Here is a 12,644-nt window from a genome sequence, read left to right as displayed (position 1 = left end):
CTAAGAATAGGTGGTCTTATCTCAGAGCGAGCGACATTGTATACATGCATGGTTCAAACCGTGAACGGAGGGATCCGCTAAATCATCTCAGCTTTTGCTACAGCAAGGTTTAAGAGTAAACCGCACTTGTGAGTAAATTGTAAAAAGCTGTGAAGTAGGATGAACCAAACACTCACTCCTGTGGGACAGGATTCCTGGCTGAAAGCCCTATAGCCTTCTCATATTCATAGTGGTATATAATTGGGGGGGTGGGAGGGGGGAGAAGGGAGTATTAAAACATGTTAAAACTATAAAAATATTCTAGTGGACTATTATTATCTACCTAGGTTAATTATTCATTGACACATGACGTGGCATCATGAAGTTATGACATCTGCGTCATCACAATTTTACAAGTACCTCAATCATTAATGCAAATGCAGTGATCTCATAAAGTGTACAGTAGGCCTACTGCACATTAAGTACTGTATACTTCATATGTACTGCAGTTGATTTAAAGTAGTCCGGTGTAGGATCCAGTAATATTCCAGTGAATATTTTTATGAATTTGCATGTTTTTAATAATATGTCATAACTATGGAATTTAGAGGGAAAATGCCAACTCCCCCCCGCCCCCCTTGCCTCACCCTTCCGCTCTCTTTCTCAATCTTGATCTGGTTGGGTGACAACTGAACAGAAGACATTACCTGGCTATTTTCTAACTTTTATTTATTACTTTTATTAACTATTATTATATTACTATTATTATTAACTTTTATTATTAATTAATTAATTCATGAATTAATGAACGACCACTTACCAAACCTTGGGTCTAGTCGAGGATCCCACAAGTATGGGATGTGCGGGATGGACGGATGCGGGTGATGCACTGATACTGGGTGACTGCCCACGAGATGAGGAGGCGGAGGAGGAGGAGCAGAACGAGGGTCCTGACCCCTGCTTCGTTCATCTGTGGTTGACCCTGGTTCTACTGAAGGAGTAGAGTGGTAGTGTTGCAATGTGGGAGAAAGGTCATTTTTATCCCTCTCTGGGGAAACAAAAGAAGAATTACACAAATAACAATAATTCAAAGGATGACTATAAAGTACACAAAATTAATTTCAGATATCTTTCCCTCCCCCTTATAAAAACACTCCCCTCCCCCCAAATAAAAAAAAAACTGCTGTCAGTCCAGATTGTTTGTTTATACCCACTTTTTTATTTTTGAGAAATGACCCTTCAAACATCTGAGGTCCATAAATCAAATAGCGTAGTACCACTATTTAATCTAACACACACACACAGACCAATAGGTGAGTCAGTTCCCTTGGCCTTTAAGGGGCATGTACTGGAAACTCAACATTTTAATGCATTTGAATATCTACAGAACACAAAAACAACTATAGAAACATTATTATTGCATACATGTATAAGAACACTTACAAGTATTTTCTATTTTCTTGGACTATGACTTATCATGACTATAGATGGTTCTGGCTGAAAGCCATGATTATAAAATGTTTCACAGACTTTAAGATAAAAATTTAGCATAAAAATCAATCAAAACGGTCATCTTGAAGGACAATTACTGAATTTAATTTGTCCCTACAGTACGACTTAATGTGGGTTGAGTTTGGCAATAAATACAAAATGCATGTATGCTAGACCATGTACCATTTTCTGCATGTTTGTCAGTCTAGTAAACTCCAAGGCAGTGTCAGTAGCATTTTGATATATATGGTAATCTACCAGACATATGTACAGTAATGAATGTGGGATAGGGGGAAAAGGAGGGAGAAGTCTGTTAATTATTGTTATTATTATTATGGTTATTATTACAATTATTATTGTTATTACGAAATCTTGCTGTTTTCCCCCCTCATTAAACTCTCTTACAGTTAGTAATCTAATCTTCCAATTTATTTTATCTCTGTCCAGCTCCCAGCACAGCCGGACTAACACTACACAGTGTAGGATCACTCCCAGTGTTTGGACACACTTCAGGGAGTGTTGACAGAGCTTCTCTACAAATATTAACTCACCACAGCATGGTTTGGGCAATGATATCAAGGCCTCTCTCCTTAACACCCCAGACAAGTACAAATATTATAATGTTTATCTATAATGTCCATCCTTGGGAGGAGGAGGAGGAGGATAAACAGTTCAGTAGCAGCTCCTGGGATAAAATGATGAAGATTTCTAATTCAAGGCTTCTCTGTTGTAGTAGCCTTGGAGCATCACAGGACTTAGGAAACAAGAGTTGTACAATATCTGTGTTACGAGTGTGTACACCAAGCATGGAGGTAAACCTCCATGCACCAAGGAGATGGTACTTCAGAAGTTGAGAACAGGGCTAGCTCCCTGCTTGAGGAAACATCAGGACTAACTGTACACAAGGAGAGAGAGATATTGCTACCTAAAATTCACACCGGCGCTGCAGATTTCCAACTTAAGTAGCTATTTCGGGGATTGACCAATGGTAATGGCATTGAACACAATTACTGGGAATATCCTATCCAGTATTAAATATTGAATCGCAAAATGCAATTGCAAAATGGTCAAACCGCTAAACAAGTCTAAAGATGTACATAGCAGATTAGTTTTACATTGTAACCATTGTATTTTATAAAATGAGACAAAGTTTAGATTCCTCAAAACTATGTAAACAAATTCTGAACACAAAAAAATTAAGCCCTGTGTTGGGTATACTGTACTGTTGCTCCTTGGTTGAAACACAGAGAGCTATGTACATAGCAGCTCCCTGGTTGAAGGAATTTTAAGTGAACCCAAACACCATCATCCATCAATGTGATAGAGATGTCAAACAACTTGCCCAAAATACTCATGAATATCTTAACACATGTTTAGGAGACCTTTGTCAGGGTATTTTTTTGTTATTTTTTTTATTATTGTCATCTTTATTAATGAGGGTAGCCCTGCTCAGTGCAGAAGCACTGCTTTCCAGAAGAGCCCTCAAAGTTTAAAAGCTGTATTCCAGGGGCAGGGGGAAGGGGGGACTTCCATTCAGCCCTGTGTCAGGAGGGTTGCCCATTTAGTCAACGTGTTGTGAGAAATTACCAAGTAAGTAGAATGTCAACATGAAACTTGTCAACTTAGTATTAATAGTTAAGACTAGGAACTGAACAGCATTTTAGTTCAGCAAATATATATATGCAAAACCCATCCTTGTTAAAGGAAACAAACATTGCAATAAATAACCAAAACCCAGAAACTTTCAAGATTTTACATCATACTGTAGGTAGGCTTGCTCAATTCTCGTTGTGAAGCAACCTCCGCACTGTGATATAACATCATGGCATTTTTGTCTCAAAGAATTTGTCCAAAATCAAATTTGCAAAATGAATAGCAAAATGAACAAATGCAAATATATAGCAGTTTTCGAACGTGTGGTAGTTTTAAGAGCTTTCAAAACTGCTACACAAAATTTGAACATTAAAATTATTCGCTGAAGCTACCTACTGTACAGCTTTATCGTATACATTGTAAATGCACATATGTGTATACGAACAGAGGAGGAGAACAAGGTATATATACATCTCGTAAGTATGAAAATAAGCTACTGGACTTTGCAGAGATACTTGGAATGAAGTCTAGAATGACAGGCTGCAAACTATGGAGACAAAAGAATGTGCCAAAAGTGAGTCACACAAACTTATCAGTGTGGGTCATGGGATTTTGGCCAGACGGAAATTTCGAAAATTTTAGGAGCTTGCCGATGGTGATTGATTTAAAAAATTTTTGTTTTAACACCAAGTCCATGGAACAAGATAGCTTTTTATCCATTCTGAGGGGTGCGGGAGGGGGGGGGTATCTCACAGCTGTTCTTAGGTTGTGGGCCTCAATATTTGATGACCACTAGCTTTAAAAGTCATCAGTATTTCCATAAAAACATATTAAGAGGGATCACAACTGGTCACCACCAATTGATATTATAATCACTCTCACAACATTTCCACTTACTGGGACCATCTAATTCTCAAATTTAAACCTTCCTCATCATTTGGCAATTTAACTAAGAGACCTACGGCAACTGCCTTGAACGTTCAGAAATGAACTAGCGGATCTGTCAAAATTTTCTTAGCGCACTGATTAATACATAATGAATGTATTGTGTACAAAAACAGGCAACTTTGATTAACTGACATATATGGCATCAATGCATAACAAAAATAAGTTAAAATTGGAGAGAAAACAAAATAGGGAGGAACTTTTGTACCATTTGTGCCTAGAAAAACATGTAAACAAAAATACATTATTCACTTTGGCAATTGATAAATATTTAGGTAAAATGTTTTAACATTGACAGTTACCCCTGTCCTGTGTAGGCTCTGTTTACAATGTCAAAGATGACACATATCATAACTATTTAATTTCAAGTTCCTGGGCTTTGTTCACGACCTACCCAGTGAGTGTGGATTAGCAATTAATATGCAGATGATCAACATCAACATCAGAGCTACAAACCTTGAAAACTTATGAATAACAAATTATACAGATCCAAGAATTTTCTGGTGACGACAGATATCAAAAAATCAATTACACAGAGAGATAACGACCTACTTACTAATTAATAACATAGCAACATCCAACAATTCATTCAACAATATCAAGAGTTCTAACAATATTTATTCTGAAATCCAAATTTTGCCAAGTTTTTCTTATTTTTTATATTTTACCTCATACAGTATGATCCACTTGAATAATTTAAGTTTTCCATCCATTGCACACTGAGATAAAAACTGTACAGTACCAGTTCCCAAACACAAACAAACAAGGAATTAAGGTGATTTATTCCAAATAAATTCCCCAACTGTCTGCTTAATAAATGTTAGAACACAAAATTCCAAGACTTTCAAATATTGATCTAAAGTTGGCAGTTATCCCTTTATTTAGCCAACAAAAGTAAAAAATAAACGTCACATAGTTGGTAACAAATCCGTGATAAATCCGAGATAAAATCCGAGATAAAATCCGAGATAAAATCCAAGAAATTGAATTTGAAAGAAAATGAAGTTTGATACAGTCTGTATCTTCAATCGAATGAATGTTGAGGTACAATACTAGTACTATTACTGCAGTACCACCTCTAACTGGTGCTACTATGCCAAATGCAATGGAAGTATATATGTATTGATTCCAGACCAGTGACACACTCACACACACAGACAGTTAAAATTCATCTGGACCACCCAAGATGACATATTATCTAAGAGAGAGAGAGAGGGAGGGAGAAAAAGAAAGACAGAAGGCTTTTTGGATACAGTCACCCTCTTCAAAGACAGATGAGGCCCTGTGTTTGAAAATTTGCAGGAGTCATAACCTCTGGTATGCTCAGACAACAAACCAATCACAGGTAGGCAATTTGATCAGACAGAAAGAGAGAGAGAGAGAAATAAAAAAAAAAATACCCAAGTGGAAAGTTGATTTAAGAAACATAAAAAACTATTGATGGTAATATATAAAATAAGTTACTGAGTCATACATATTTATGATGCGTGCCTATACATGCATCATGGACATTAAGTTATAGTAATGGTAATACCATGATTTAAGGGATATATATGGGAACGATGAAACCATGGGAATTGTTGGGTCTTAGAGATGACAGAGGTACAATAGTATTACTGACAGTTCCTTGTAAGTCCCCGAGGGAAAAAGCTTAAAATCTCCCTAGAGATATTTGTAAATAATTGCATGTATAAATACGGGTCATTTTTTGCTGATTTGCAGAGGGAATGTTTTCCTCATTTACTTGGGAATAAGTTTCACTTCCAGAGAGTGTCCTCATGGATACAAGTATTTAAAAATAATTTTAGGATACCAGAGAAACATGCGGAGGGGGAAGGAAAAAAAATAACTTTTGTAAAGTCACTCAAGAATTGACATGAAATGAAACGAAAAGACAAAGACCTGTATACATGTACGAACACAACCAATGAGTGGACGCAGTGTGTGTGTAGTGTGTGTGAACTTACACAGATTATCGATGACTTAAACAGCTTAAATTTGTTCTTAAATATATGAGGGCAGCAGATCTCAAGTGTTAGCTGAAGTGTGGCAACTTGAGAGTACAATATCTATATAAGATTATCAGATCTGATTATTATCTAATTTGGAAGAAAATTTTGATCATTGTCCAATGTGGAGCGTGACGTTTTAAGGATGTTCAAATACAGTTGATGGCTGACAGAGAAATTCACACACCATAACATACATTACTGACAACTTAGTAGCATTAAATGTTATTGCATTATATTCACCCCATCAATTCTGGCAGTGAAAAAGTTGGTAGTTTTATGCCAATTAACCAACCCGAGTTGCAAACAACAGACAATATGACCACAAAATTTCTTAAGAACAACCAGACACAGATCTGACAGAAAGAAAAAAAATACTAACCACAAATGACATCTAGATGCCACATGTGGTAATGAGCCAGCTTACTGCTGATACCTGTGCATGGCCATTATTGGATAGTTAACTTTATCACACAAACCATGATGGTGCTACCTCACCCCCCCCCCCCCCCCCCTCCTGTCCCAACTGTTCTTATCAACAACTATAACATTAAGACTCCAAACAATGTATCAGCAGTAATCATTGCAAGGATGGACTACTTTCACAGATACTTGCGAAGTGACAGTAAGCAGCTATTTGAAATCAATAGGGATTATCCTCAGTAGGATCTGGAATGCTTGTGTTTAGGGCAGACTTTAGGGTGGTGTTTACAATGTAGTAGTTTATCTCCCATCTGTACAGCTGAAGATCTTGCTACAGGATGATCAAAGCTGGCAATTAAGCCCTCTAACTTTTACTTAATTGTATTATCTACATGGGCTTTGTTTATAGCAGATAGGTATTTCCTTAATAGCTCTCCATCTCTTAAACTTATCTCCTTAGATATCAACTGTTTGAATATAGCAACCATATATAATATGGTGCAACCATATATTATATAGTGCAACCATATATTATACGGTGCAACCATATATCATATTGTGCAACCATATACTTTATAGTGCAACCATATATGATAGGTGCAACCAAATATCATACACAGTGCAACTAAATGGCTAGTTGAGTTGAAACAAATGTCACTTCAAAGATTCATTTTCGAGGCAGACAGCCACACTTTCCAGTAGCTCTAACTACCAGACTTTTGGTGTACCTACATGTAGCCTAGGCCATACTCTGTATATTAGATGCTGTACAAGGGGATGAAGTCACAAGTCTTTTTGTCAGTAGATAATCTTCATGTTAAAACCTACCACCTGCACATTCTTGGATTTCAGAAGAAAATATAAAATGTTGTTCAAAGCTACTCTAATGTTTTCAAATGGGGGATGTAATGTCCTGTTACCATGGGAATGTTTATCATTGCGTTAATTTGGGTTACAACTCTAGTGTGGTGTTTAAATTTAACTATTTAAGCCCTACTTAAGTTTGTGGATCTTTATTAAAACATAGTTTGATTACTACTGTACTACTAGCAGCTGTGGGTGAGTGATTTATCATGAACTGATGTAGACCTATTTAAAGAATGAAAGGAAATGATTGCAACTATTCAACATAGGAGCCTTTTATTTATTTATTTATTTTTTCTTTTTAGATAGCTGGACCCATCTACACTGCAGTATGTGATTACATACAAATTTTGGTACAATTACATAGAGGGATAAATCATGTAAGTTAAATTTTTTTTTTTTAGGGGGTGATGGATGGAGATGTAATTTAGAGAAGTTGGTCATCAAAAACTCATCACAAAACATTTATTATTTGAGACAACTTTCTCCAAACTAGAATGCCCAAAATATCTAACTGCCACACTGTGACCCTTTTAAAGTCAACGGCAACAAAGTTTTGATCGCAAATGAATTCGTAAACATTAGACGACCTTGAAGTATATAGTGCTTATATCAGTCAGTGAATTTTAATACAATATCAGTTAGTAACATTTTGCGAGATATGTTCAATGTATTTGACTGACAGTTTCTTCAGGACTGGATGATAACACCAAGACTACAAGGAAAGCCAACTGCTTCACAACTCGGGACACTTTTTGTGCTTATAATAGCATTTGATACTTGAAATCAGCTGAGCTATGAATCAATTCCAACTTACTAACTGAAGTGAAAATAAAAAATAAATTAGCATAAAAACTACTGTAAATATCATACCTTAACAAGAAAACTGAGGTTTTATAAAACTTCAGTTATTTCCATCTTCTTCTTCGGTAATGAGTGATTGCCATGGAAATGTTAAATTTCACCCAAGAATATAGTTGGATGTATTAACAAAATACATTCTATGTACAGTCACTACATCCGGAGAAAGTTAGTTTAAATACAAAATCCCAATCAACTGGCTAATCCAACTTTTTCTAACCCCTGCGACTTCCTGAACGAAGACTCCGTACCCGAGATACAAAATGCAATTAATAACGCAACGGCTTGAATCGACGACATCTAGGAAAAGAGAGGAACTGGTCACAGAATAATAACAGGTATCTACATGTCGATTGTCTGAACGAAAGTAAGTCCTTCCAGGGGGGCTACGGTCCAACGAAAAGTGCGGACTGCCACTTTCTAATATTAAATGCACACTGATATATAGGTTCCTGTTATATCAAATTTAGTGAGCAAGCACAGGTTGATAAATGCACCTATGAAGACCCCATATACACCTCAACTGCTTAATAACCAATCTTGTCCTACAGTACCTCTAATCATCTTCAGACAACATCTTTGCCTGGTGTGAAGTGGATCCTTGCAAACAATTTGTGGGACTTAACGACATTCCGACCACCATTCAATGGGGGGGAACCCTTTTATCAATTTCGCCCTGACAAACAAACTGACTTGATGATTTTGTTCACTTCTGATGTTTACCTCCCAAGGAAGAAGACTATGGTGAGTGTTATTGGTGAGTGAAGGATAGGCCTGGCTGGCTATTACCCTGCCAACCTTAGACACAAGGAACAATAGAGATCTAGTAGGTCTCAAAGCTAATTATCTGGCTGACCCAAGAGTCCATTCAATATTCATTACCCCCACTACATTACAAGTTTTAGCATACTGGGTATACATGCCCCGTCTTATGTGTGTATATACTTAGTATATAGTGAGTCGCAGCTCCATGATAAGAGGAAGACCAAATAGCAGGCAGAGAGAGAAAGGGGGGGGGGGGGTGTGGGTCTCTGGAGATAATCAGGTCATCAAACTCACATGGCCTTCTCAATAAAATACTCTTTGGAGTTTGTTTGTTTGAATAATCAAACCTTTCATAAGCCATTTTACTTGAAGTTGAAGGTAGATTATTAATCTTTTAAATACGTGGAACAATTAAGGACTTTATTATAGTTTGTGTTGGGTAAGCCACAAATTCATTACAGAAGAATGTTTTTTTTTCCTTTTTTATTCTTTTTTTTCCTTTTCTTTTTGACTTCTCTTGCTTTTGTTTTTGTTCTGTTTACTTTTATTGAGCTGTTTTTTCCTTGCTTTATGTTCAATGAGCTGTGAAGTTTTAACTGAAGTTTTTTAGTGAAGTGTTTTAGTGAAGTTTTAAATTATTAAAATCAAGTGTGGATTAATAGGATCTTTTTCTGCACAAAATTACCATAAACGGATTGAAACAACACTTAAAAGTATATCAGAAAGAGTCAAAACTTATTGTCCAGTTTAGTTGCCCCTATTGTCCCCCTAAATATGCCATAACAATTTGTAGGTCTTCATAAAAGACCATCTATTGGCCAAAAATGTTAGCACATGTGCTAAAAATTTGCTATCAGTTTTCCAAGAACTTTCGTGACCAGTGGTAGTAATTCTGTAGGATCTCCACAATACTTCTTGACATTGAGGAATTTTGAGGAGAACATTTTAAATCAATATACAGTAATTAAATGCGTCAGTTAAGCCAAATAGATGTTGTACTTTTGAGGGTGGTACTCATTAAAATGCTTCTTGAATCTGGAGCATGAGTTACAATCTACCTAACATTCAAGCATATGGAAAGCCCATACTGATGAACATTTATATTATAAGTTAATACCAACCGAGTAAACTAAATCAGAATGAACGTATATATTTCAAAACTTTGCAACATACCATAACAAAAATTCATACAATTTTAAGGACTGATAAAATATGCACAATCGATCCACTTCTTCATATTTTGTACCATGCATATATGGTGACAAAACAACCCCCCCCCCTCCCTCCCTCAAACAAAAATCATATTTTGGGCAGCATGGACATACCAATTTTGAATATGGCATGTTGGGTTTCATTTGTCAAGGCAAACTGCTATTGTGGGCAGCAAACACACACTGTAATGTTTACAACAGCAACAAAATACACGCTCAATGAATGTTGTTAATGTGAAATCTAAACAATTCCCACAAGTCATGAGTTAACGGCATGCTGTACTGTTTCATCTGAAATGTTTACAGATCTTATATGATTTAAAGAATGTCATGGACTTCATTCCTTACCTTTTGCCTTGGCATGAGGAGGTTTCATTGCGACCGGCTTCTCAACCTCCCCGTGACGGACATTTGGCGACAATCTAGACATGATCTGTCGAGGATGCAGTCATGGACATCCTCCTAACATGGCAGGCCGAGTCGCTTCTGTGGAAGAGAAGATAACATTTTATTTGTAAAAGTACATGTATGTACTGAGACTCTGTTTGTGATTTAGAGTATTTTAATAGTCACTCAGTCTGTAAACTTCAATTTATTCCATTGGAACGTTGTTGCCATATTATCTACTGTACGAAGAATCGTAGACTGGATTGTGACATTGTTTCTTTACTGAGGAGTAGAGTGCAAAATTGATTATGTAAATGGAAATGTGTATATTAAATTATGTGCTTAAAAGTCAATAGGCCTATCATAGAGTGATACTGTTAGGCAGGGTGGTGTACAATAACTTGGTGTGTCCCCAAAGTTTGTGCTTGGTCCCCAACTTTTATATTTTGAGACACTTTCGTGGATTATTCCATGCACCAACTTTACGTAGCAGAATCATATGTATAAACTATGTCCGCAAAGTTATGGATATTTCTTCATTTCTTCAAGCATTCCGACCTTTACAAATTCAGTTTTAGTCTTTCTATTTCTGGCAGAATCTGCCACCATCAACAAAATCACATAGATGAAGGGTTAAAACCTAACCACTAAGGAAAATCAGTAAAATTGTCATCACCGCTAACCTTGAAAAAACAGTGATACCTTTACCCTAACAAACTTACTGTAAATAAAACATCGTACTAATACCTGATGTCAATGACATTTAACACATTCAAGCATGATTTTAGTCAAATTATTTACTAATAAATTAATTACCAAAATCATTCGTGAACACAGCTCTAAACTACTTGAACACATGGCTTCAATTCCTACATTAGTCATCAGCACAAGACCAATCCAGTTTATCTATCTTCCAGACTTGCTGCACTGTAACCTGAGATTCCAAGTTATATAAATTTATCCCAAAACATTTTGTCAGAGACTTGTCAAAAGTAATAACAAAAAAAAAAGGTATACACAGTTTTCTTCACAACATTCCTTGCCTGTTCCAATTCTTCCCTGAAGAAAGAGAAATTTGCAAAACAAACTCGCCACATGTTATAATAATACCTGGATACAAGTAGGGTTCTGACAGGACAGTTCCAAACAGTTTAAGTACTTTTTTATAGGATATTAATATTTGATTCTTTCAGTCCAAAATATTCCAACAGTTTTTGAGTACTCATGGAGTACTCGCTCTTAAGTACTCCAGCATACACTTAGTACTGGTACTCCAGGCTTTAAGCCTTGTGCTTGTTGTACTCAGACTAGTCTATACCAAGTGGAATTCTTCATTCAACATATATAATATGTTAAGTAATGTACCTCACCAATGCCATCTTGTCCTATCTTTTCAAGTGGCACAAAATACTGGCCTCTATAATTTATAACCACCGTACTGTAAATTAAAAAAAAAGCTTGTGTACATACAACACCAGACAAAGAAGTACAAGTACTTTACATTACAATACAAACTATACTATACCCGTTTATATATTTGCACTGCTCTCTGTAATCATTTTGTTCTCCCTTAAACTGTCCTCCACATAAAATAAATAGAGACAGTGTTCTCTCAGGATTTCTTTATGTTCCCACAAGCCACATTAATAAACTATACACTGTACATACTAGAATGTCTGCTGTATCACTCCAATACAAAAGTACAAATACAGTAGAACAACACACACATTGATGGAACTGTGTCAGCAATAACTGATATATTAGAGGATTGGAGATCAGACACACAGACAATTCAATTAACTATATATCTATTCCACTGATTAACTATCTGCTTCTACTTTGTGCATTCCAAAAAGAAAACATTCATGGCAACTATAAGATTGCCTGTCTACGAGCTTACCTGATACCCTTCAAATTCCAATGGTAAGTGGTAAATATGTCCAGTGATACTGTTCTTGTACACTACAAACAGTTGCTACTGTATTCACCAACATGCATGGGAGCTAGCTACCAGAGAAAGTGTCACAGTTTCACTTTTTGAAGATTGACTGCCACAACAATCCATGTGATAAATGGGTGACAACTGACTCATCACACTCACAGTTTATTGTACTAA

General features: G+C 36.2%; 1 protein-coding gene across 7 annotated transcripts in view; it reads right to left on the bottom strand.

The window, feature by feature from the left end:
• LOC139966655 (transcriptional activator GLI3-like) overlaps positions 1–12,644 on the bottom strand; it is a 48,875-nt gene that overhangs the window by 28,240 nt on the left and 7,991 nt on the right. For 5 of the 7 annotated variants that reach the window (XM_071969909.1, XM_071969908.1, XM_071969905.1 and 2 more), the window contains exons 2-3: positions 10,490–10,627; positions 800–1,027 (exon numbers count right to left, since the gene is read on the bottom strand). In XM_071969909.1, coding sequence (XP_071826010.1) covers positions 800–1,027; positions 10,490–10,571 — 310 coding nt within the window. In that variant the 5' untranslated portion in view covers positions 10,572–10,627. Of the gene's footprint in view, positions 1–799; positions 1,028–4,676; positions 5,094–10,489; positions 10,628–12,428; positions 12,582–12,644 lie in introns of those variants that run through there. The other 2 variants (XM_071969906.1, XM_071969910.1) reach the window with 2 other exon arrangements.

Source organism: Apostichopus japonicus, chromosome 4, assembly GCF_037975245.1.
Source record: "Apostichopus japonicus isolate 1M-3 chromosome 4, ASM3797524v1, whole genome shotgun sequence".
Classification (NCBI taxonomy): Eukaryota; Metazoa; Echinodermata; class Holothuroidea; order Aspidochirotida; family Stichopodidae; genus Apostichopus; species Apostichopus japonicus.
The sequence above is the reverse complement of the archived record's forward strand: the minus strand, read 5'-3'. Positions and strand labels throughout refer to the sequence as shown.